This window comes from Tauraco erythrolophus, chromosome 1 (assembly GCF_009769465.1).
Source record: "Tauraco erythrolophus isolate bTauEry1 chromosome 1, bTauEry1.pri, whole genome shotgun sequence".
NCBI lineage: Eukaryota > Metazoa > Chordata > Aves > Musophagiformes > Musophagidae > Tauraco > Tauraco erythrolophus.
This window is the reverse complement of record NC_141465.1, coordinates 104996653-105024459: the sequence shown is the minus strand read 5'-3', so window position 1 is coordinate 105024459 and position 27807 is coordinate 104996653. Positions and strand designations below refer to the sequence as shown.

Genomic DNA, 27807 nt, shown 5'->3' with positions numbered 1-27807 from the left:
GGCAGCAACACCACAAAGGTTGGGAGCAAAGCAGGAAAGAGCAGAGAACAGGGAGCAGGAGATGTCCCACATTTACCGACAAAAACCTGTTCTATCAGCTGCCTGGCATGAGAAGCTTTACTCTAGAGGACTTTATGAAGCCTACTGCTGCTCTCCATCAGTTAGATGAGCTACAGTTGGCAAGAGGATATTCTTGACATAGAAACATCTACTTATAGAGACCAAGTACCAAGACGCAGTAAGTCCAATATGCCTTTTTTGGCTCCCACAAACACTAACTGATACTGTGGTTACAAGCATGTCAAGTTAAACGGCGTGTTGTCACGCAGCTGTCCCCCATCAGTGCAGACCAGCCAGCATCAGCAATGGTGGGATGTGAGAACGCACTGACTCAACGCGCGCTCTTGTGCAAACCATGGTCGAGGTGCCTGCCCTGACTGCAGAAACTTTGTTAGCCCTGCGGTTGCATGAGGCAGGAAAAAGTGCTTTAGTTTTTCAGACCTGGCCAAATTTAAAGTGGGCGTCCTGCCAATCACAATTCCCACCTCACAGCTGAGAGAGCTTTAGATGAAGCCCTCTGTGCTCTTTCCCCAGGGTCCACCACCACTCTAGCTGGCAGATTTCCAAATGCATAGCCACGCAGTTGGAGAACAGAAGTAGGTGCTACACTGACGAGACTGGTGCCTCACAGAGTAAGTCATAATGTAGACATATGCAGAGACAAATTTTCTCAACTGCATCTACCCCCCACCCTGCAAAACTGATGGGTTTAATTACAACCTTGCCTCCTTTCTTTACATTTAAACATGAAAAAGACTCTATTGAGTGAATCTGAAGTGCATTCTGCAGCTTGCAGGGAGTTTTCAAGCTTATCAGGACAAACTCTGTTGAGCTTTAGTCCCACTGTTTGGTACTCAACAATCTAACTCTCGCTTGAATGAGCAAAATATAACGTAATTAACTAAACAAATTACCGAGCCTCTAAGTAATACTCACAAAAGAACTTTAACCCCCAGGTCTAGCTTTATCGAACAGGAATGTTTATCAGTAACTTGTTTCCAAAGCGATATTATTCACACTATCTTTTACAAATTTTATATTGCTTTTTAAAGCTTTTAAGCAGCATTTCAGGTCAACAGGTCACCTCCAATACATTCCTTTCACAGGAAAGGAGTTTTGCACAGTTTTTACTTCTATTTAATGCTCAGTAAGTGATTAATGTTACTAGATGTAGCCACAGAATAGATTTTATTAAGTGAAATGCTGCTTTTCATCTGAGACTTCCTGCAATGGCTAGAGAAGCCTCATTTTACTAGTGTGGAAAGTGAGAAGCAATTAAGGCTACAATTAGACAGTCATTGGCATCAGAAGGAAGGATAATACTGAAATTGTACTCAGTCCCCTCTCCCACTACCCAGGGCTACCATAACTCTGCAGCACTAAACTCCATGCATTACGCAGGGCTTCATTAAGGCAGCCTCTGCAGGATGCTGCCCTGCAGCAATATCTGCATCACAAACCTTTGCAGTGAGGTGTTTTTTTTTCCCAATCTGAAAGCTCCTTTTAAGGACAAGAACAGCAGAATTTCTTGTTGGCTAATCTTTATTTGGCTATGGTGAAACTACAGGATATGGAGGTGCTTCCCAGTTTCCTGATCTTCACATTCGCTCTGTCCCAACAACATGTTTAACTGGACTTTGGTTTCCATGAAAAGATTAAACGAAAGACCTAAATCCTTAAACAGGGAGAACAGCTACCCTGGGGTTTGAGTGTTCTTGACTGACTACGGAGGAAGTCCCTGAGCAGTTTTACTCTCAGCAGTACTAATTAGCAGTTCACGATATTTTGAAAACTGCTTTTGTCTTTTTTTTCTATTGCTTTATACTTCCATTCTTTAACAATAATTTCCTAATTGATTTTCAGGTTTTAGTTATTTGTCCACAACAAATTTTAACACTATGTTTATCACTAAACTATGTGGATATCTCAACGCCTAGCTACCTTATGAGTGTGTTTTGGGCTTGTGGTTTGTTTTTTTTCAGATATGCAATCAACACCACCTCAAATTATTGAATCAATCAATCGACATACATAATGTTAAGAAACATTCTTCTTCATAATATGATAAAAGGTGGCTGTGATTTTGCAGGGCAAAACAAAGCCAATTTAGAATTGACAGCTTTGGAATGGAAGTGCAAGGACTGGATCGACGTGAGCTATTTCCACTCCTCTTTCCCATGGTGGAATTGCACGTCCAGATAGCTGACTTTTGCTTGTAATTGTAATTTTCAGAAGCTTCACATGAAAAGTCAGGTTTCTGAAATAATTTAGGACTGCCAAAACAAAACATACTTCACAGTCTAAATTTAATTAGCATTTACTTCGAAAAAACAGTAAGATTAAAGACCATGTTTTAATTTCATACGTATGAGTTGTGTTATACAAATTATGATTCTATTAGGGCTTGTTCTTACAAAATGTATAAAGAAAAACATTAACAACTGCAGTGTTAATGGTATAATTCATACTAAGAATACTGTCAGATCTGCTTTTAACTCCTTAGACCAAATGTATGCTTAATACAAGTCGTATTCCTACCTTACTCATCTCCAGTATTTAAAATAAAGTCATACTGTTAACAAGCGTTGTGAGGATCTCCTATCTAAATGCACACTATGCAGAGAGGAGAAAAAAGACAGAAAGGCAACTGTTAAAGCAAAGTGACTGTTAATTAATTCTGGTCATTTGAAAGCAATATTTTGACTGGTCTTCCCTCCTCACACAAGAGGCTTAGAAAGTCATGAACTATGGAGGGAAGTGACAAGCCCCTACTGATACACATACAAATCATGAAAACTGATTATTTGCAAGTCCTTGACACAAAGCACAGGAGCAGCTGACCCGAAAGTGGATGTTGTAGCCTCAAGCCTGTTAGGAGATTTAAATTTAGTTCTCTCATGTTAGGGTTTCTTACAAAATAAAATAGTTATTGCACCAAACAAAAGAGTAACTGCTCTCTGCTCTGGCATGTAGGAGCCACTGTGGAAACGTGGAACTGATTTAGGCGGTCTCTAGTGTATACACATACATATTAATATGAAATCAAGCATCTCTAATGGAAGAAATGGAGATTTCCTATCAAAAGTTATTTGAAGGCCTCATAAAAAAGGAGTTCAAATCTCTTCAGTCAGAGAAAACAAGCCAGGTCACCAGAGCGATATGCATCTTACAACTTGTGTTGCTCTAAATAATGCTGCAAATCCATTCTCTTTGCAGTTTTGCAATCATCTAGTCTTCCTCAAAATCCTCTGAAGAGACCCAGCAAATCTTGGTAGAATTCAGAAATTATTTCAGAACAATTAATACCACAATTTTCCACCCTTCTACTCCCAAAATTACTCTTCATCAGATGATTTTATATTAACCAATATCTATGTTTTACAACGTCTCTCAGCAAAGGTCCATGGGACCACCTCATTGCAGGATACAAGAGCATCATCAAGATATGCTTCCTAGCAATGGAAAAGGGTGCATGTGAAAACAGCCATCGAACTTCCAAGAGGCCCACTATACGCATGTCTTCCCCAGAAATTATGGGAAGGTGTGGGGACAGATGAAAAAAAAAAAAAAGAGCCTCAAGAAGCATATGACAGCAAGACAAACAGTTGACGGGCACGATGAGATATCTGGGGTGATAGTTGCTTTTAAAAACAGCAGCAAAGCCAAGCTAAATTAAAAAGTGAAACAAATTTAAAGATGACCCAGGGATTTCAACAACTTTAATTTTTTTCTCCAGTTTTTATATTTTAACCATACAGATGACAGACCTCCTGTGTCAAGATAGTGACTAATACTATTGGTGTGTTCAAAAATATTACGCAGACTGATGATAACACTCTGCAAATAGGGAAACTACTGACACAGCTATTGCTTTGTAGCTCTGCAAACCAATCACCAGTAGAATATTGAGAAAAATGAACTATGGTCACCAGGACTACTCCTATTTGCCAACGCTGTGAAACTGACTTTTTAAAAACTGTTTTGAAAGACAGCCTACAAGCAGAACCACATTTTTGTTCAACTATTTTGTTTAAACTACTCAGGATGATGCCGGGGAGACTGCTACTACATGGCTTGCAGCAGGCTCTTGCACTGCAGTTTTCTGCCCAAGACTCACACAACTTACAGTGCTTTTTATCAAGAAAAAGAAAGCTTTGCTGAGTAACTAAGGAGTTAATATTCAGCACATCCAAGTCTTAACTAGACAAATACTTTAAGTCAGCGCAAGACAGTATTCCACCAAAAGACACAGTCCCAAACTACCCCATCAACCTGCTCCCTCCTCTCCACCATCCCCAACCCCTCTTGGGTCAGCAGAGTTGGAGAACTGGTACAGGGAACTGTGGTTTTGTTGCTTTCATTTAGTTCGGTTTTTTTTGTTTGGGGTTTTTTTTTTTTATTATTTAAATACATATGGCAGAGGAGGCCTTTTTTTTCAGACCAGATCCCCTATCCAGTTCACCTTATGGCAACACAAGTGTGTGCATTTGGTCAAATAAAGAGACAGAAACCACAGCTGGAGGATGACATGATACCATCTTTCAGCGGCAGTACGAGGGCAGAGAAAGGGAAGTCGTGTCTCACAAATTCCCACGTTTCTCCTCTAAAGTGATCCACCCATTTGTGAACAGGGTGATTTTCTGCAGCAGATCTTCAGATCAGAGGCTCTGACAGCCTCCTTCAGGAAAGGCTCTTCGAAGACAGTGCTGCCACAGTGCAGATGGGAATGCAGCTACCGGCTAAACAACAGATATTGGAAGTATGAACAAATGGTCAATTTTCACAGAGGAGACAGGTTATCAGTGAAGCCTCGTGCTCTCTGCTGGGACAGCTGCTGTTTAATGTTCACAAATGACAGGGAAATGTGGCAGGGCCAAGGAAGAGAAGGCTACTAGAAGCACAAAATCATGCAGTTTTAGGAAAAATAAACTCACTGCAAAAAGATCTCATGACTTTCAATGACTGGATGATAAAGTAGCTATAATATTGAATTATGATAAAAGCAAAAATAATGAACAGAGGAAAATGACTTTATATTTTAAACAAGAGCTCTAACCAGGCTTCACTATGACTAATTCTTGGACAAATCTTACTTCTTAAGATTTTTAGGTGAAAGCCAAAGGTGTCAAAGACAAACTGCGCTGATACCAATTTTCCCCTCTCTCTGCACAAGAAATTATGTACAATACATAAACTAAAACCCACCCGATGGGAACTACTTGACTGCTGGAAATGACAAAGTATCAGTCAGCAACAAAATGTCCTGCCAAAAATCTTGAGGTTGAGAAGCTTATCAACAACCTTAAACTGTGAAAATACTACCGAGCATGAAGACTTTTTCAGTAAAGCAAGTAGAGAAGAAATGCTTTAAAGGACCATTACATTAACAGACAGCACACGGTATTAACATCACTTTTATAGTTATTTCCATACATGAAAAAAAATATTACACTCAGGAGCAACAAACCACTCACGCACTTTCTTCAGAAGAATATTTGGATCACAAAATGCCTACCTCACTAAAGAGAATTTATGTATGTAATTTCTATAGTAACAACCAAGCAGATTTTCACAGCACCACATCACACTTTCTAGCAGTTTCATTTCTAATTGACTACACAGTCCCGGTTCCCAGAACAATAATTAAGAGCATGTTCCAGGAATTATTTTTCCGAGTACAAGCACAACAATGAAGCGCCTCTGAGATTTTTGGTTAAAGCCAGTAATTCAGTTTCAAGTCTTCTGTTCTTTCCAGCTTCTCATTAGTTGGACAAATTTAGGTACAACATACCACCACCAATTCTCTCAATCCAGCTAAAAATGGTAAGTGTGCTGGGAAACTTCGTAGAGAGCAGTTTTCACAAAAGCAGGACAGCATCTTTCACTAACATAACCAAGGAGTCAACAAATTATGAATGGAACAAAAAAAGATGCAACAGATAATCAGCAGAAGATGTGGATAAACTGCACGTACAGAAATACCAATTCTCTAGAAAATGTAATATTAGCTAGGGGATGGTACATTTCCTGAAAACATAAAGAGCAAGCTGCTGAGTGATATTTAAAAGCAAAAAGGACTATAAATATCTTGCAATGTGCTTTGTATAATCTAAAAAGAGAAAAATAAGGCAAAGAAATTGGAGTTCCAGAAACAATATTCCATGTTTCATAACAAAATATGGCAACACGAGCAAGAAAACTGTTTTATGCAACAGATTTATCAACCACCTTTAGAAAATACTTCGATCTGAAGAAAACTACACGACAGAGAAGAAAGAAAAAACTAACACTAGAACAAAACTATCAGTGTAGCAACATTTTGAGCATAAACCCATCCCTTAAGAAGAGTTTTGATCTTAATTTGAGTCAATACTCCTGTGACTACCATGAGGGAATATCTCAAGCTCAGTTACCTCGTATACACCTAGTATTTGCTCAAGGCAGACAAAACCCAGCAGTCATCGTGTTGTGCTTAGCTTTCAAAGCAGAAGCATATGCAGAGCTTCTGAGTGCCCATCTTACAGAATTTAACAAGACATCTCCAATTAAACCTTTCTGCCTTACAAGCAGTTATTGAGCAATCAGACAAGATACAGTATAACACATGTAGGGAGTAGTACACTGGAAATCAGATTAACAAGAGAAGATTTTAAAAAGTCTTGGGCTATTGATTAGCCTTCATTAAACAGATATTTCTCCCCATCTGAAAATAAGTAATTGAATTTTGACAGTATGACACAGGACAGTACAAAAATCACTCAAAACACTCCAAACTTTTCAATAACTTGTCTTAACAGATCTGAAACAAAAACTTGGAAGACACTGGTATCTGTATTTTTTGATGTAACACTCATTTCATACTTGCTTTTCAGCAATTTTACAAATCTAGTATTTCAACATTTACTAAGTATTTTTCCTACTGTTTTCTCTCAAAGTTTTGCAGCTAGTTCTGAGGCAGATGTTACAGTGCTTTCTACAAAAAAAAAGTGCCGATCTCCTTATCGTCCTGGCTTTTTTCTGCTTATCACTTCACCTCCCCCCCTTCTCTTGAAGGCAACTTCACTGATACATGCGTTAGTTGGCTCCCTTAACTACAAACTGAAAATTTGTATAACCACATCAGAAACAATTCTAAAATTAGTATGTCAGCATTAGCTTTTCATAGATCTGAGATGGAAAAACATGTAACTAATACTGTCAAACACATGAGTATCCCTCAGTAAATGATGGAGTCAGAAGTATCCACGGAATTACGCTAGGATCCTCAAAAAGACTAAAGAAAACTTAATACAACACAGTATATCTGCTTTATTTTTTTTTGAACGCCTGAAGATGTAGCTGAGCTAGCAAAGAAGGGCAAAAACACTCAAAAGGTGCAAAAAATATCTAAACAATTTAGATAAGATCTAAGTGAGTGTGTCTAAGTGGTAAACTATAGCTACAGTTAAGTAACTTGGATTTCAGCCACTTCTGCAAGAAGCTCAAGCTAACATTTCCCCAATCAGGTCAGTGTAAGTTTTCAGAAAATAACATAAGACATGATATTGAGTGCCTTTCCTCATGGCCACGCACAAAAACCTTTTTTAAAGACTGATCAGTAAAGGCCAACTCAGGCTCTGGAAAACCATGCCGCAAGGCATTTTCCCCTTAGATATTTAGAGTGAAATCATGCAGGAAATTACTTATTTATAGTGCTTTGAAACACTTTGTTCTCTGTTTACACCATAAGGTCAAGCCTAAATGCTTTTCTATGTAAATACAACAGCCTAATACACAATGTCTGATTACTGGATGTCACAGAGGACAATTGCTGGTCATTGCTTCATATAAAATGAGCCACTTCTGTTCACTTCAACAGTTTGGGGGACAGTAAAAAGAATGGAAATAATGGCACGCTGTCATTCTGATTTATTTGACTAACAAATAATGGATATGTAAAGAGCTGCAGTACAGTGAGGTGGCAGTACCATAAAATTTTTGTTGCCAACTTACCCTTCTCATTTTTAGCTTCCTTCGAGCTTGTTAAAAATGGGACTAAATAACATTAATCACCTTTGAGTTTTAAAATCAACAGTTACAAAAGACAAAAAGATCGTGGGTTTTTTTTTGTGAAATACCACATACTAGATCCTCCATTTCACATTTGAATAACACTGATGTAAAAACTTCCCTCCCTATAGGAAGGCCTTGTGCTACACATATATGCAGTGAAGGACCCACACTCAGCATCGAGTCTTCCCATCTGCAGCTCCTTTGCCCATCCATTCTGGAACCTGGGTTTGGAGGCTCCTTGCAAGACCCATGAGGGCAACCAGCTGCCTCAGAAGAAGGGCCTTACAAAAGCCACGCTGGCCAAGAAGTATGCACCCCACTGACAAAATTTTAAAAGTAACACAACCTAAAAGAATGTCAAAATTCTGACAACACTTTTTTTTTTTGGTGTTCAGGTACTCCTGAGTGTAGGGAGCAGATGTGTTTATGAAAATCAAGAAGTTTGCATGGCCTCTACTGCCTCTTTCCTCTGTGCAACACGTGTCCTTGACCACTTATCTTTCCATTGTATTTCTACTGGCATATAATTAAAAACTGCAACACGTACCCAAAAGAATGTAGGTGACTCTCCCTGAAATAACAAATCAGTGATGTTAGGCAATACACGAAGAGCACCTATCAACAAAGCAGTAAAGCTGACTTAGCTCACAAGGTACATTAAATTACCAAATGAACAAAAACCTATGTTTCCCTTGATTTCATTAAATTACAAATATCCTGTGAAATCCTTCAGTAAAAGTCCTTTTCTATTCAAGCTCTCTGAATTTTTATTGTGAGAAACTCTCTGTCATTTGTAAAACAGAGCAAAACCAGAGTTTCAATGCTATTCTGAGAAAAATCAAAGTCTTTTGCTCCTAGTTTTACTCCCTGAAATTTAAGGAAAATGAAATTTGCGTCTAAAGATTTTTTTGCTTTTTAATTTAGTTGGCCTTTTTGGAAGAAATTTCACTGAAACATATTCCTACAGAAACCTTGCATTTGCCAATATGTTTTCCAACAAAAAACATTTCAAACTCTTTCTGCTAGCCCTACAATCAAGTTGAGGTCTCTCTTTTAGCAATTTCAAAATAGAACCTCACTAATGAGTGTTTTAAAAGACATCATAGCCATTTTAAAACTTGATCATGCTATGAACTAACACTGTGCATGAAATAATTTAAATATTTGAACACTGTTCTACTGAAGTCTCATATAACCAAGTCAAACTTGGTACTGTTTACTTTCTATGGTTTGAGCAAATGTGAGAAGGCTGAGATGACTTGGAGGCTTTCCGCTCCCTCCAAGGAATTTTAAACTACCAGGCATATAGAAGCCCCCCAAAATGTTTCCCTTTAGTTCTCAAACTCCAAAGCATGTAAAAGTCACACATTATGTAGAAAATGACGCAATTTGAAGTCTGTTGAATTTTACAGCTTCTCCTGTTATCCGCACTAGAAAACCAAATCTGAACCGCAGGTCAGCCATTTCTCCTAAAACTACCTTTCATGTACTTTCTACTTCGCTCATTTCCTGCCATCAGCACACGGTGCAATACTGAAGCTCAGTGTGCTTGAACTGTAAAAAACCTACCTCTTGCAGGCACGAAGACTTCAGCTGCGCCTACGGCCTTGAGCACAGCTATGGCAAAAGCAACTAAAAGTGCATTTGGATTGACAGGTCTGTGCAGGAAGAACAGTGCAGATGCACAGCATGGGCAGACAGATTAAATAAACAGTTTCCAATCCCAGTTATAGAGATCTCCAAGCACCCTTCTTCCTCCGAGAACCTGGAAATCACTATTAAGAAAGGCTGAGGGACAGAAACAGAGAGTTCACTTAAAAAAACCCCAAAGCCCATCTGTTTTATGAACTCTACTATAAAGGTGAGCTCTAAAAGGATTATCTTAAAGGAAGTAAAATTTCCATGAAATGAAAGCCATAGTACGATAGATTTCTGTTGTATTTTAATAAGGAAAAACTGCCTGTTTCAGAAAATCAGAGAATAAAAAGAAGACTTAAAAACACAAGTTGACCGTGACATTTTAACACTTTGCTTGTGGTAAGGAAACTTACTATTTTCACACTGATTCACTCTTAGGTATATACATTTAAGTTGTTCTGTGCATTTATACAATCCAGTTTTCGCCTATCTCAGAGGAAGAAAGACAAAGAATGCATGGAAATAGCTGTCAAATTTAAAGGAGTTACTTTGTTTTGGATCTAGTATTAGCAAAACCAAGACCAATACTGAAGACAGTCAGCCCAAAGCATCTACCATCCTGAAGTCAGTAAGAAAACTTGCAGCGTCCTTGATGGAGTCCAAATTGGATAGTTGCCTTACAAAGCTGTCATCCTGCATCATCCTTATTCATCTCAAAGGGAAGCATGAGTATGCATAATATGTTCATATTACTGCTCATTTTTATCCTCCTTTGTGGAAAAATTAATCAGGCTTACATGGCTCTCTTTTATTATATTATAAATATCACTATTTCAAACCATTTACATGAAAATAAATTATAGGGTGGTCTTCCAGAAGCACTCTTCAGCTTTGCAGAGGCTTTTAAACTTCACATGGTTTAACCAACGCTAAGTTAACATCTGGTCAAGAGTCAAACAACAAAATTGTTGTGCACTTAAAGCACAGTTTCACAATCAGCTTAAATCAGTTTATGTGCCCTGGGACTTCCCTAAGTTACACGTTTGCGCTTTCTGCTCCGTCCCTTGCTTTACTGTTAGCACAGCTATGACTGTGGAAATTATATATTTGTCAGGATTAATTTTAAACTAAATAGTTCTCCTCAGTCAGCTGAGTGTGTACATACACACAGCACAAGGGAAGAAGCAGAGAGAGGGGCCTGAAGGGACGATAATAGGATTATTTTGAGCAACAGCCCACACTGAAAACTGCTTAAGACAATCATAAAAACCATATCAGAACCCAATGAATTCAAGAAATACAGAGTGTGTTACGGTAATATTTGTCAGCAGAAGTAGGACCTTCGTGGTCTGCTCCTAAATAATAGGTACCTAATCTGCTCACTCTTACACCCTGCCTTCCGTATCAAGCAACATTTTTTTTTCTTTCAAAGATGATGTGACTGATAACTACTGCAACTTAGAGCTAATTCCTTTCAGTACTACTGCTTCTACCTCAGATTTGAAGGACTTGCATAACCAAAAGTTAACTTTTTCCATCCATACCACTGAACGACCACAGACAGCAGCTGAGAAAGTTTGACAAAGCCCAGAAACTTAAGAGGTGTGCAGGACGGCGCAGGCTGCATGCCACTACCTGGACCTCACTCCAACAGCACCACTGGAAGTGCCTGGGGGAGCCAAACCCTATTACACAGACAGCTCACTGGGAACTGCAGGGAAAAGCTTCTGTTCTCACTATAGTGCAATTTTCTGAGGGTAAAGGCCTTGTTTCAGAGGACTCACTCACAGCAAAGGATGAGAAATCTCTCGCAACGAAAGCACTTAGTCAGAGTGCAAGATGTGGGCTCCAGCCTTCCCTCTCCTGCCAGGGTCAAACCAACATTTCCCAGACAAACGCTTTACCCCTTCCAGGACGATTTTTAACACGGTTGAAGTGAAAATGGTTCATTTGTGACAAATGTTCTTTCAACCAACCTTCAGACTTCTGCAGAAGCTTAGTTGATGGAAAAAGGCTTTTCCTTTTCTAACGTACACTATGCCTTTTGCGTTTGAGAGCCTCACTCCATATCTTTCAAGATTTCAGCAGAAAAATTTAAAACATCATATGAGAAGCATGTCCTTTGACCCTCCTCCAAAGTTTTGAGTTTCCTTTCTTACCTTCTAGGTATTAGCTGATCGCCACACTGAAAATAAAACTGCTAAACATGGTCAATAATGTGATTTAAAAGTTCATAAAGTACTTAATCTGTTTCATAAAACTTCAGAATATGAGCTGGAAGGAAAGAGCAGTTGTGGGGGGCAGAAATCAGCTGAAGTACTTGTAATAGCTGTTTACCAGTACTAATGATATGCTAAATAATAACTTAAGTGATCTTATGATGCAGAATTTAAAGAGGTTATTTGCTGACTTTTACATTTAGAAAGTAATAGTTCACATTAATCAAGTCCAAGTTCTGCTTCTTGGCAGCAGTTCTCCCCTGACAAGCGTTTTCGTGTCAGTATTTATCTATACTAATTAGCTTACCAGCTTGAACAATTCTTACAAATCTTTTTTTTCCCCTAACTTCTTACATTCCAATTTTGTGAAGGAAACCAAATTAACACCATAGCTGCTTTCTGAAACTATATGAATTCACATAAAACTTGTTGAATGACTATGATAAATTCTTTCAATAGTTTCATAATGTTATCCTTTATAAAAAAGAGAATAGGAATGTGACTGCAGGCTTTGTGCTGTAACCTCTAACAAGCAGAGGTCAAAATTCTCTCATACAAAATCAGAGGCCTCCATTTGACCAAAAGTGCAAGAGGCTACAAGCACTTGATGCAGTGGTTGCAAGTAATTTGGCATGAAAGTGAAATACATCCTCAACAACTATGTGGATAAACACCAGTAATCCTGACATGGAATCAGCCTACCTCAATCCTGGCCAGAGAACACATGTTGGGCAAAAAATTAAACTTAAGATCTGAAAAATAAAAAGTAATTGCCTTACAAATTTCTTTCTACAAGTTCTGATCCTCTGACCCATTTCATCCTGTATGTTTGGAAGAGCTTCCAAAATAATTCATGAAGCTTCTTCCATTTCCTTCCTATAGCAGTTGATTTTTTATTTTTTTCATAAAACAGTCATGTTTTGCACTTGCAAAGTATTTTGAGTAAGAATTTTTAGTCATGGAACATTTGGCAAATTTCTGCCAACTCCAATTAAACTTCGATTTTATAATCCTATGATTTAGAAAGTATAAGCTTGAGTAGAGCCAGAATTTGCCACGGTATTAGGGAAAGTCATTTAACTTATTTCCTGCATATAAGGTAGAGAGAAATTTCATATACTGACATTATGTCATCACAGCTTTTTAAAGGTCAAAATATGCAAATAAGAGTTTGGGAACTCAGGTATTTTGTTCTTAGGCATCTCTCTTCCTGCCTGACACTTTAAAAATTCATTAGAAATTCACAGAATCATAGAATGGTTTCAGTTGGAAGGGACCTCAAAGATCATCTAGTTCCAACCCCCCTGCCATGGGCAGGGACACCCTCCACTACACCAGGTTGCTCAAAGCCTCATCCAGCCTGGCCCTGAACACTTCCAGGGATGGGGCATCCACAGCTTCTCTGGGCAACCTGTGCCAGTGCTTCAGAGTGAAGAATTTCTTCCTTTACACCTAATCGAAATCTCCCCTTTCACTTTAAATCCATTGCCCCTTGTCCTATCATTACACACCCTTCCAAAAAGTCCCTCTCCAGCTTTCCTGTAGGCCCCCTTTAGGTACTGGAAGGCTGCAATAAGGTCACCCCGGAGCCTTCTGTTCTCCAGGCTGAACAACCCCAGTCTCTCAGCCTGTATTCATTGGTGAGGTGCTCCAGCCCTCAGATCATCTTTGTGGCCCTCCTCTGGACTCATTCCAACAGGTCCACGTCCTTCTTGTGTTGTGGGGCCCCAGAGCTGAACAAAGTACTCCAGGTACTATTCCTATTAATTCTATCCCTATTTGTCCTATTCCAGTCAATTCAAAATGATGTTGCTAAGATTATTTACTAATCCTTTTTCCATTTTCCTTTCCTCTGAACAATGTCAATGTCCATTTTTCAAGCTTTTCATCTTTATGATCCTTTAACTTTGTTTTTTAGCCCACCCCTTTTAAGCCACTCAACCTATAGATTAAAGCTGGAAAAGATTTTGTTTTATCTAACCTCCCACTAGCCTACTGTAAGATCAGCTACACTTAGCTTCTATGTTGTAATCACACACTTCTAATGCATGATGCCATGCTGCTTTTTCTCCATGGAATACACTGCAATATATATAAAGAAGTTTTCCTGCATTAATCTATAAAGTACAACTTCAAACATCACCTCAGGATATATCTGGATACAATTTATGAACTGCCAATTCTCCATTTCACTGCCTCTAACAGACATCTGTACAGGGGCTGGAACTAGATGATCTTTGAGGTCTCTTCCAACCCTAACCATTCTATGATTCTATGTTTCTATGTCTATTACATATACTGTAGGGTCTCTGAGAAATACTGTACGACACAGCAGCAGAACCATTGTCAATCACCTTTCAAGAATTTCCTATCTTGCCAAGTGGGGTCATTAAACTACTCCAAAGATGCAAGGGAAATGGTGATTTTGTTCTTCATGCAAAGTAATTTCTCCCTTAACGTGAGGCTCTATGAAGGGGCAGAGGTTTAAGGCGGCAGTGCCTAACACACATACACACACGCTGTTCGTAACTACAGAAAATGAAGAATTCAAAATTGAGGCTGCAGGGAGAGGTAAGTAGGTGTGGCATTTCTTACCTGCTATTGCTGCACGTACCAGAGGGAGGTGAGGGCCACCGTTTTAAAAGTATCGGATAACAAATGGACATGTTGATAATATCTTATCCAATTGTTGCTTGTTGCCTCTGGGTATCTTTATAATCACGTTCTCAGAAAAAAATTTACTTTGCACATCAAAACTTTTGAGAATGTAAGCAAAAACTGCTGCTGGGACTTTCCGTGAGTTACACAACAAATGCAACTCAAGACCTTTCATGCAAGTATTTATCAGTCATCTGTTAGTGGCCTACAACACTGCTGTAACTGCTCGTGTGTATGTACAATGCGAACAACCAATCTGCCTATTCCATGATACCGTTCACATAGTTCCAGGTAAGCCTAATGTGGTCATTAGCATTAACTGGACCGTTGAGATAACAAAGCTTCTTTTACCGTGAAGACACTGCACATTTCTATTATGCTATCACAAAAATTACTTTCAAATTTCCAGTATGGTGCTTCAAAAAAAAATCCTATATTTTCAATCTCTGTCTCAACTATTGTGGTCAACAAACCAAATAATGCCAAGAACAAGCTCTAAAATGTAAACGGAAATATGTAATATTTCATATTTCTGAAATGAAATATTCTAAAAATATCTTCAGAATTTGTACGACAAACTTCACACAGTTCTGCATTTTTCTCCATCACTGTGCATGGACAGTTTTTTCCAAAACCTCGCTCAAAAAAACCTGTTATGAAAAATCAAAATTAAACAAGAAAAATAATGTCAAATTAGTGGTATTTTTAAAGATTCTCCCATTTTCTCACTCTCTTAAGAAGTTCTCCCATAAATTAGAGTATTTAGAAAGCCTCAAATAGATTTGTAAGTATTCTTAAGGATTATATTACGCTAAAGGATACTGCAATGACTGTCCAAAGAGCAGCACTTTAGATCTGAAATTTCACTTCAAAGCAGATGGTTCCAGCTAGGAAAGCAACAGAATATACTCATTTACCTCTCAGTTGCTTAAAAATTATTAATCAACACATATTGGTTTTCCTTTCTGCCTAGATCAGCTTTTACACAGTATTTCTTAAGTAAAACGTTCTCCGTAGTCCACTTCTCTTTGCAATACTGAGTATATAAAGGACATTATAGGAAACAACAAGCAAGGGACTTCGTGTAAGTAACTAAAGTGGTTCAAAGAAACTGCTTACTCATACATGGACATGAAACAAAATGTGAAGAAGTGCTTCAGAACTAGAATTTGACTAAAAGTGGCATTTCTTAAAGTATGATTGTCACATTCATTGCACAGATTTTTAAGAACAAGAACCAAAGTGATCTGTTGGGCTCAAGTTATTTAGAGAGACTGCAATAACAAAATACCTTTGCTACGCATATACTTGGTTTTTAAAAAGCCCTCCTCTCCATGAATCCAAGAGTAGAGGGGGGGGCGGGGAAAGAACTCCAGCAGCCTGAATTTACACAAAAGGAGAGAAACTGTTTCCTCTTTCTGCAAGCAGGAGAGGAGCAGTTGTGTTTCCTATAGAGGACATCTAAACAATTCTAAAGAGAAAAGAGAAGCATTTCAAATGCACAGGAATGAAGAACTCTGGTTTTATTCCAAGCTTCCTTTTCCCTTTCTAAGCAATTACACATATAGAGAAATTATTTTAACTTAGAGAACCTAAGACTCACAGCCCAAATACTTTAGCTTCTCTTGCCTTTTTTTGTTGCTTTGTTTTTTTTTAAATATTTGAAAGATTTTTGGCAGCTAGGTACTACAACATAGGTAGTAAACCAAAAACTAATCAGGAAGACTGGTTCTAGAAGCTCAGTCAAACTTTCAGCAGAAAATATTTCATTTTCTTTTAACTTTTACTTGTAATTTGTAGGTGTAGTTTCATTTGCATGAAGCTACAAGTTTCCTGATACAGAGGAGTCTTTAACTGGCTATGCAACAGTCATGCAGGATTAGTCTGGCTAGATAAAAATAGTCTATTATATTATAGTCTATTGTATTATAGTCTTATAATACTCATTTTAAGACTTGTCTACTACACTGGAAAATTTTTAAGAGGGAAAAAGAGAATTTTCAGTGCGTTAACTACTTCACACTGTCTCTGTAAGTGGACACCATCATTGCATTTAAGCCACTTACTAGAAGCAGTCTTACAGCAGCTTATGAGTGTCTGAGCAGGCAGCTCCTGAAAGGTAGTCCCCAGCCCTGCTTTCTCTACACCTACTTCCCTATAGACTTATGGAGTTGCACCAAGTGAAATCTTTTAAAAGATACTTTTTCTTGGCAGGCATCTAATCTAAAAATACAAAATTTTAACCTTCCTATATTTTTATCACATTCACTAGCCACTGTAATTATCTCAATATTATATTTCATAAAGGGTTTTCCATCCAAGGACTTCGAACAGTATTTAACAGTTAAGATAGCCTCGCATCCCAGTGAGGAAGTGAACGAGCTCTTACACGGATGGAAGTTAAAGCACAAAGTCATCGAAAACTTTGCCAGGACTGGAACAGAAAAACCTGTGGCACAGTCAGAAACAGGCTTCCTGGCTCCCAGCCTAAATCTCAACCATAATAAATTTCTTCCTGTACATACACATGCCCAAAGAGAAGCTCCAGTAAGCAGACTAAAAATGCTAAAACCCGTGAAAATGACTGGATAAATAATAACACTTAGGGCAAAGAAAATACTGTCCTGCTAGGTTTTGTCTCCACTGCAACCGAAAGAATGAGTTCTTTGCATAAGCGTGCTTAACTGAAGTGAGAACAGATGCCTGTACCACGATACAGTCGTGCCTCTAAAAGCCATAACATCAGTTATAGAATCATGGAGTTACATACAGCATATTGTCCATCTCTGACAACCTTCTTTTAACAGTGCGTACTCTGGCCTTGGAAGCACTACAAGAATTTATTTTTACATTATTTATTACAATGTTATTAATGTTGAAGTTGTTTTTTTCCTCTAAAGTAAGAGCTTTCAGTAGCAGCATCAGCGCCGGGCTAAACACAGTACATGAGACAAGTTCAAAATTCATAGATTTCATAGATTTCTGGGTTGGAAAAGACCTTAGAGATCATCCAGTCCAACCATCCCTAATCCCCATTAAACCATATCCCTAAGTAGTTCATCCACCCTATTCTTAAACACATCCAGGGATGGGGACTCAACCACCTCCCTGGGCAGCCTATTCCAGTGGCTGACAACCCTTTCAGAGAAGAAATACTTCCTAACATCCAACCTGAATCTCCCCTGACTAAGCTTATACCCATTTCCTCTTGTTCTATCACCCATCACTAATGTAAAGAGCCCTTCCCCCACCTCCCCACCATCCTTTCTCAAGTATTTGTAGGCTGTAATCAGGTCTCCCCTCAGCCTCCTCTTCTCCAGGCTAAACAGCCCCAACTCCCTCAGCCGCTCCTCATAAGTTTTATTTTCCAGCCCCTTGACCAGTTTAGTCGCCCTTCTTTGGACTTCATAGATTTCATAGATTTCTAGGTTGGAAAAGACCTTAGAGATCATCGAGTCCAACCATCCCTAATCCCCATTAAACCATATCCTCAAGTAGCTCATCCACCCTATTCTTAAACACATCCAGGGATGGGGACTCAACTCCAGGAGCTCAATATCTCTCTTAAAGCGAGGGGCCCAAAACTGGACGCAAATTCATTTCACCTTAGACTACAACTTCTGTTTGATTCCAGGACTGAAGGCTCGGGTAACATCAGAGGAACACACAATACCGGGCAAAACAACTCCAAAGGCTTGGAAAGCCTTCCAATATCTGTTTTAGTTCAGTGAAGCATTTCTTTACCTCTCACCTTGGACTTGTCAACTTAAGAGATCCTGCCCCTGTGTCCTAAATGCGAACAAGTCTCCAACTCTATGACATCTGGGGTAGCAGGAAGCAGCAGCTGTTAGTGGCAGTGTCCTATAGCCACTCTACCAGCACGCTGCTAGGGTTATAGGGACTTTTCCTTCAGCATCCCTGTTCAATGCTGAAATAGGTTTGCCACACAAATTCAAGGTCACTCACGAGACCAAGATCAAGAGTCCTAGATATCTAAACTCAGGTGTCTAAACTCAGAGAAGCAGAGCTAAGTGGTAACAGACTGAAGGAGTGTACGAAATCTGTTCACTGAGGAAGCGAGAGATGATTTCAAGCATCTCATCAGCAGTTAGCTTTAAGGAGTCCATGTTCACTCTGCTGTTGATGCCTCTTCAAGAGCCACAGGAAACTTGTTGATTGAAATGCAGTCTTTGCTCATCTAGAACTAGAAACAAAGGACAGGTTCTAATTCATTCCTGTCTCTGACGCAGAAAGGCGGACAAACTTACATATGTATCTCCCTGCAGCGGCAGCATCGTTTCCTCTGGAGAAAAAAAAACCCTCAGCATACAGGGCCCTCCCTCCAGCTGCTTCCTCCTACGTATCCCCCCTCCCCATCCTAAAGGAAAATTTACCCGTGGTAAAGGAGCATAAGCAAGGTCATTACCACGTCAATTCTTCCTCCATAATTACTGATAGACTTGTTTTTAAAGCGTTGGGGCTTACTGAAGGCTTTTCCAAATCTGACAGCACAGAGTCCAACATCTTGAAACGTGATCCAACGAAAGCAGAGCACGCGATGAATTTTCCTCCCCTCTCACATTGCTCGACTCCCACGACTCATGGTGTGCTAAGACAGGTTATTCAGCTCAGAGAAGCTCTCACACATTGAAACACTGCTTGATAACAATCAGCCATATCTAATTTAAGAAAAGGGGTATGCAATTCACCTTCGCCATCACGCTTTTACAATAAAATGAGTCAGACTGCCTGCTCAGTCATATACCTCCTCACTGAAACAGGATACCAAGTAAAAACCTGTCAGCTTGGGGTTTTCAAATTTTCTTGTGCAGGTGGAGAAACCCAGCAACTGAATGCTGTTTCTGGACGCATATGGATATCACTTAGTTCTTCAACTAGTGTAAGGTGCACGTACTTTTCTGCACCAAAAAGGTGCAGGGGCATGAGAAAGTCCCAATGACAGCAAAATCATACACCCAAGCCCCTAAAACACAGCTCTGAGTAGTGCCGATGTTCATCACAGCAAGACAGGGGTCTGATGGACAAGCTGAAGGCTGAGGATGCACCTTCACGCTTGCTCTGAAAACACATTTACTGCGGTAGAATGGACAGTGCCCCTGGTCAGACATCCCCACCGTTCCTCTGCGCACCCACACCTCTGCCCAAACTGAAAATCAAGTACTGACAAGTAACAGAGAACTCCTCATTTCCATTCACTTCTCTCTCTAAACATGAAATACCGCTTGAGGTTTTGACATGTGACCTCAAATTTCTGTACTTCAAGGATTTTCGTTCCAGTAACTGAGTGCAGGAAAACTCCCCTTTCACCGTGCAAGGCTGCCGGGAACAGAAACAAAACTTAACCACGCGCGACTGCTTTTGCGAGGAAAGCCAGGTAAGGCAACTCTATGCTAGGATGCACGTTAAGCTGGACACACAGGAGATTCTGCCAAGCTCACGTTTCATTTCTTGCCGACTTAGAAGCGGAAAATGTGCTACGCTTTACGGTTAGGTATGAACTTCAAAACCAGTCAAAAAGGTTTCTTGTGGTTATAGCCTATTGAAGTGAAACTACTTGATTTCACCTGAAAAATCAAGGTGAAATAGCTTCACAGAAGAAACTTATCGGGAAAACCTGAAACAAAAGGAGGAGGACCCATTTTTGCATGTTTCTGAATTTTGTCTGACATACCTTATGATAAGAAACTATGCCAAAACCCTGTGAAGTGCTATTTACTCTCCTTTAGCAGACTACAGAGTTTTTGCCCAGAGCCTTGCTGACGTGCAACTGATTAAAATCAAAAGAACCATGCCACCCAGCCAGATATGAAGAGATTTGTTATTCTAAGACTTCGAAATAGACTGGTTTTGATGCCAGAAGTGAGTCTATCCAAGCTGTTGTTAAATAAATGAGTTTGTCTAAACTGGGATTTATCTCATATGTGCTCTTAAAGGCAGTAAGAGCTGCTTTTTTTTTATATTTACTTAACGATTTAATTAGTTACAACATGTTTTTGTTTCATTGATCAGTGACTAATGGGAATATTTTGTGCATGTGCGATAACTGGCTCCTTTTAAATTATCAGAAACAATTGCATAGCACAATATTTATTTTAGTATATTAATTTTATGCTTACATATTGAAGAAAATGCTTTTTGTACCACAAAATTTAAAAAAAAAAAAAGAAGCATACTTTCTTGTGAAAAGAACCATCTTTCTGATTAGAAATAGAGCTTGGGATATGCTTTCTAATACAGAACAAGTTAAATTCTCCCCTCCCGCTGCAACACATCTCAGTTCTGGGAATATCCCAGAGAAACCCACAGGTTCATAATCTTTATGCCCCTCCCTTTGAGTAATTATTTGGTGAAATTATTTAATTATCTATCAACTTTACTTTGTGTCCCCTGAAGGTATGTACTGGTGTACTGAATTAAGACAGAACCGCTCAGTTGATTTCCAGTGATCAACATGTTATCCATCACAAGCAAAGACCTCTATCCAAAAACATAACGTTAGTTCAATCCTACATAAAATATAAAAATCCCACAATTACCACTATCTCCAAAGAAAACCAGGAATTTTAAGGCTCGAGACTTATTCACACACTGAAAAGTCTCCTGACGAAGCAAAACATTTTTGCGACAAAGCTTTTGGATTCCACCACCACGGACAAAGCACCTTTCAGGAGCACGGAAAGAGTTAACAGGAGGCTGCAGCTGCAGCAGGCAGCACTCTGCACGCCTGCAAGGTACAGTCCCAGCAGACACATTATCAGATTAGAGGAAGGCAAACAAACTGAATTGAAACCATTCTTCAGCGAGTCCGACCTCTTCCTCCTGTGATGTCACGCTACAAATTGCCTGAGCTCTTTTCTCTCCTCTCCAGAAGAAGCCGGGCTGGAGAGAGGCTGCTGGGGCGCAGGACGTGGAGGGCTGTGCTCTGCAGGAACAAACACGCTCTGGAATTTCATTTTTGCCCTCGCAAGCAGCTTGCTTCCCTGCTTCCCGCCCCGCGGGGCCAGCAAGCAAGAAAGCGCGCTCCGAGGAGCCGAAAAGCTCGTTTTACAGAAAGAAAGCTGAGGGAGAAATGCAACTGTCAACACTTCGCGGCGTCCAGGGAATCATTTTCTAAAAGGTGCATTCCCAGTAAATTTGGATGGACAAGACTTCGCCGTCATGATCTGCAGCCAAGGATAAGGCAGAAAAGTTCTACAACGGCTTGATCGAATCAAGGGGGGGAAAATGGGACTAAGCAAGCTTCGGGATGACCTCATCTGCCACAAATGATATGGTTTTTGACTTTCGAAGATCAGCTATGTGATTACAAACAGCACTTGGAAGAGAAGAGTGACCTCCTGGTGATTACTGCTGGAGATGTACTCCCCTGCTACAGAGCTTGTGTTTCTTCCCTGAAGCTTTCCGGTGCAACAAATTTACCGAAGCACACAGTTCAAATACATCTGCAAGTTCTTCTGGAATTTAAAAAAAGTTGCAATAAAAACACCAGAGAAATCTCCAAATCACAGGAATTTTAAACATACCATTATAATGGTAAGCTCTAATTGTTCCACTGAGGACTCCTTTAAATATACTTTATATGGGTGTATCTTTAGTATGGTCTTTGTTCTTGGCCTCATAGCAAACTGTGTTGCTATCTACATTTTTACTTGTACGTTAAAAATGCGAAACGAGACTACAACTTACATGCTTAATTTAGCAATATCGGATCTGCTCTTCGTGTTTACATTACCCTTCAGGATTTATTACTTTGTAGCGAGAAACTGGCCATTTGGAGACATTCTTTGCAAGATTTCAGTCACTCTCTTCTATACAAATATGTACGGGAGCATTTTATTTCTGACTTGCATAAGCGTAGATCGCTTTTTAGCTATAGTACACCCCTTTCGATCTAAGACTCTCCGAACCAAAAGGAATGCAAAAATCGTCTGTGCTGCAGTATGGATAACCGTGTTAGCAGGCAGCACACCAGCAAGCTTTTTCCAGTCTACGAATCGCCGTAATAATACTGAACAAAGATCGTGTTTCGAAAACTTTTCAGAGGACACATGGAAAACCTACCTATCCAGGATTGTTATCTTCATTGAAATAGTTGGGTTTTTTATTCCACTCATCTTGAACGTGACCTGCTCTACTGTGGTCTTAAGGACTTTGAACAAACCGCTTACATTAAGTCGGAATAAATTAAGCAAGAAAAAGGTACTCAAAATGATTTTTGTCCATTTGGTGATATTCTGCTTCTGCTTTGTGCCTTACAATGTTACCTTAATACTTTACTCTCTTATGAGAACACAGACCTGGATTAATTGTTCAGTGGTAACTGCAGTCAGGACTATGTACCCCATCACTTTGTGCATCGCTGTTTCAAACTGCTGTTTTGACCCTATAGTCTATTACTTTACATCGGACACAATTCAAAATTCAATAAAAAAGAACCGGTCCACTAGACTACGGGACATCAGATTCTCCGAAAGGTCAGTTTCGGAAAACTTCATTCAACACAGCCTTCAGACCATAAAAATGAAAATGTTTGACAGCGACTCTACAATATAAACTGTATTAAGAGACTACTGGGACTGAAACTGGAATGAGAAGCCTGCACGTTCCATCAGCTGTGGAAGTATATTCTCATATGTAGATGTTACACTTTCTTCACATCAGAAAAGTTTATAAGTCAAGACTGTAAAAGTATTAAGCATAACAGTACATGGAAAAAGTATTTTAAGAATTTACGACAGGTATCTGTTCTGACAGGTTGTAAGCTAGAAACAAACTTTTGCTTTCGGATTAGGTTAACCAAAGTCCACAGACTGCCTGTCAAGTCAAAAACATCTGAAAAAGTAGGTGTTTTTTTTTTTCCTGAAGTTAAAATAATTGCTCATTTTTTACAATGATATAGGTTTTCAGATTACTGAGGATAAGGGTGAAACTACCTGGTTTACACTGCAGGATCCAGTTGCTGAGGAAAACAGCACCATATTGATCATATCACTTCAGCTCCTGTGTTTGCTCCGGAGTTTCCTCTTCTCTCTCTGTCTTACTCCTCCCTCCTGCCTTTCTCCCTGCACCTTCCCTCTTAGTGACCATTATGTTCATAGGAGGCTTCGACCAATAGGCCACAAAAACTTTGTTTCTCACAGGTTTATCTGATAAAATATGTACTCTTTCCACAAGCCTGGCCCCCATAAAGCAATTAAATCTTCTGGTAGTTTAGGGCATCTGGAAACAACTCAGACAAACTGGTTTTTCTTCTCACCTCTGTCTCAGATGTCTGTGTAATCATAGCAAAATAATCTCCAATGACTGAAGTTAGTGCTTTAGGTACAGTACCACTTTATTAAACTCTTTTGTGAGAGGTTCTTCAACTTGGCACAACTTTGAGCAAAATAACATCCTCCAAATAAGGTAATTGAATCTCAAAGCAGTAGTTTCTTAGAAAAACATGACCTTTGCTAACTAGAAATGAGCATATGCATTGAACCAAATATTTCTTCTAGGAAACTATTTGGTGTCCCATAAAGAAATTCAAGACACAGTAATTTTGAGACTGCAACTATCCTCTCAGTCTTTGTGCCCTAGAAATATTTTTAACATGAGCATTTAAATTTTCAAATGCTATTTTCTTGCAAACTTTATGAAGTATCAAAATAAATTACTTGGGACTACATGCTAGCAAAATTAATTGAGACATTTTGAAAAGTCGAAGCCATGTAAAAGGAGAAATCTACATATATTACTGTTACAAACACAAATATATAGATAAAATTGCTTTAAAATGTCCTGCTATGAATGTTTCCCAGCTATTGGAACATTGTGTACATATTCATCAACATTAATTTAACAGGCTGTAAAATTAAATAAATATTTAAAAGGTAAAAGTAAGTAATAAGTGTTGGTTTTTCCTCCCCAAAACCAATGGAGTCAAGAATAAGAACTGAGTCAAAATGTATTTGCATTTTAGATTTAGGGCAGTCAGTTGCAACATAGATATAGTACTGAGGCATTTTTACTCCAGGGCGGTATAGGAAAGCACAAACCAATGTTGAAGAAAATGCATGTTGAGCTGTCAGAGTATATGATATGTTATCCTATTGAGTTTACTTCCCTTTGCGAAGCTTTCACTTAATTCTGATAAAACAACTGTATATTGCCCACTACTACTGGAAAACTGAGTTACTCAAAGCCTGCTACAAACTAATGCCAGCTGAATTTCATATTTAACAGCATTTTAAATCTTTAGCCACACAACTTATGAAATGAAAATTCATATAGTATGAGCATAAATTACAAAGATGGCATAGATATAAATGAGTGCATAATACGCGAAAATAGGCAGTTATCTTAGCTGGGAATCCCAAACTCTTCGGCCTCATATCTGACTTCAGAAAACATATGAAACCCCCAGCATGAGTAAAAATTCTGTATGTTTTCCATACGCCGCTGACAAATCTGAAGTTCAAAAGCCAGATATTCATCTCTAATGTCTCAATGCATCTCTGTCTAAAGAATCTGTTTAATATCAGACTCCCTCCAAAGACATTGAGACTAAATCCCTTAATGTCCCTGCTGGGCTATGTTTCTAGGTTACTACTCTCCCCGAGCCTGGCAAAGCTCTTACTCAGTTGAGTGACAACTTGTTCAGCTGTGTCTCTGCATTACAGCAGCACAGCACACTGGAGCCTCACCCTGGTAGAGAGAAGCTGCTCGTTCTGAGATTATAAAAACTGCAGGAAAAAGAGGAAGAAACAAACAAACAAAAAAAATCAAATCACTGACTTAAAAGCAGAACAAGCAGATTGGTGTATTAGCTCAAAGAGCCTGGGGAAGCATGAAGAGTAGCTCCTTCTGCCTTGTACTCACTCTCCAGGGCAATAGATTGCTATAGCGTAGTGTCACACGGTACAATAGCTTTCTGACCAGTTAACAGCTTGATATCTCAAAATTGTTTGAGGAAGCTTTATATTTATTACTATTAAACATACTTCACTCTCTCCATGGCAAGGGGGGTGGGAAACAGACACACACGGGACGGGAGGACACCCAAAATAGTACACTGTCAAAAAAGCAACATCTGTAACTTAGAGAATCTGGCTATTACTTGAGAAATTCCTGATCTGACTGATTCAGAAGAGGGGAAGTGAACCTGTACCTCCCACAACAAGCTGATATAAAGCCAAGCTACCAGCTATTCCGGACCAGACAAGGTTTTTCTCCACCTTTTCTGGTTCTGCAACAAGATTATCCTGGAGAGCTGCGGATGAAGCAATGTTTTCACTGGTACATTCCCGAACAGCTGCACTTCTTCCCTCCGCTTCTGCCTTTGATACCAACTCTTCTGTCTCTCTGGTAAGAGCTTATGCCAAAATTTAAATCTAGATGAGGAGTTATCCTCCTCAGTCATGCCTAGGCATCTCAAATAAAAATGGCTTACATTGTCAGAGCTCCTGAGCATCTGAATGTGTTGCACCCAGTACTTCCTAAAAAGTACATTATTTTTATTCATATGCTTATGCAGGGGGGTTAGGAGTTTGGTTTTAGGATCAGAACTTAGAAATTTGTTCTTTGTAGTCTGGTTTCTTCACCTACAGAGTGCAGACACTGCATATTAACCATCAAAATAAAAGCAGTGAAAATTTAATTGACTGCAAGCATATTTCTTTTTTATCTAAACCAAGGCAGGCAGCCATCGATAACTAGATAATTACCTAGCAGTTTCAAAAGACAAGGAAAAAGAAACAAACTATATATTAACACCTCTGATTTACCTCAGCATACCATAACTTTAAAAGCAAAAGCTTTCCCATTTTATTCTTTTTACATCCAGCTTGAAATTTTAATATCTGGCTTTCTCAGGAAAAGAACAGAAGTCAAAAATTTGTTTCACTCAATATATATGTCTTTCACACTTAAAAAAATACAAACATCAAGTCAAATACTTCTTTATATATTTTATCTAAAAGTACTTAAGAAAACATGGACGATACTTCATTCAGGTAAGAAATCCTTAACTGGAATCAACCTCCAAACTTTTATTTCCTAAGAAAGTAGCCTCAGCCATAGAAACGCAAAGATTGGAAAAGAGCTCAAGAGATCAGGGAGAAGATATGAATGGCTGCACTGCATCAGACACCAAACATTCAGCTAATGTACAATCTTGCCTTCAACAGCAGCTAAGGCTGGATGCCTGGGGAAGAAGGTAACAGTAGGAGAGGCGTACAAGGCTTTCTCTCCTTCAAGTGCTGTCCCACTTCACCAGTTTTATCTCAGGATGTTGTGGGTCAGACGTGTTTGTGCGTTCGGCAACACCAAAAATTTTTCTCCTGTGAGCTTGCGTTGTCTCCCTTTGTACTCGTGTAAACTTTTTAACATCTATAGCATTCTGCAGTAAAAAGTTCACATCGTGTGTGTGTGTGAGGAGAGGGAACAAAACTAAAAAACCAAACCTCCTTTTCTTTCAAGTCCGCTACTTTCATTACTGCCTCATTTCTTTTAGAAGAGGCAAGGAGCACTCGACTGCCATCCAGCCTTTCCGTATGACTCCTGATTATACAGTCTTCCATCATCTCTTGCAAATGTGAAAGTGATTTTCATTTGTAATTTCAACCAGCATCACCACCAAAGATGACAATTTCAAAATTACAAAAAGAACTTAGCTAAATTACAGTCAACCCACTGAAGTTCAATTTGAGACTGATAATTTTGAAAATCCCACTTGACCGTAGTATCCTCTAGCATTATTTATTCTTCCAAGTTATTTTCTATGAGTTTTATCAATGAAGAGCAATTTGTTCATACTTTTCCAGCCAGTATATGTAATATTATAAGGTTCTTGCACCTGGGCAGATCTGTAAACACTGACAAGTTCCCTTTTTTGCTAGACTATTACCATTTATACCTCAGGGTTACTGGCATTTGAGCATCACTGACAAAATGAAAGAGGATACATTTCAAAAGCGAAGGCAGAATGTAAATCAGAACGATTCCAAATCTATTAGTTGCAATGCCTGGACTGTGTTATCCAATTATCAGAGTGCTCAAAAAGTTGTACAAATACAACTGACAATCACTGAACTAGCACGTTTTCAGAACGTACTCAATAGAGCTCATTTAAGATGGATGCAAATTCAGAAAGCCACATTTGCACAGTCTAATACTTCTG

The 27807-nt window shown here is 39.1% G+C and overlaps 2 protein-coding genes across 4 annotated transcripts in view; one reads left to right on the top strand and one right to left on the bottom strand.

Annotated features, from left to right (window-relative positions):
* LOC104378595 (retinoblastoma-associated protein) overlaps positions 1–27807 on the bottom strand; it is a 49969-nt gene that overhangs the window by 9867 nt on the left and 12295 nt on the right. Inside the window, exon 1 of one of the 3 annotated variants that reach the window (XM_086620590.1) lies at positions 9682–9700. The exons of the other annotated variants lie outside the window; for them this stretch is intronic. The gene's annotated coding sequence lies outside the window, so the exon portion shown is untranslated. Of the gene's footprint in view, positions 1–9681; positions 9701–27807 lie in introns of those variants that run through there. 3 annotated transcript variants of the gene reach the window in all.
* Positions 22179–23201, top strand: LPAR6 (lysophosphatidic acid receptor 6). Its single transcript, XM_009985642.2, has one exon. The coding sequence runs from the start codon at positions 22179–22181 to the stop codon at positions 23199–23201; it is 1023 nt and encodes a 340-aa protein (XP_009983944.1).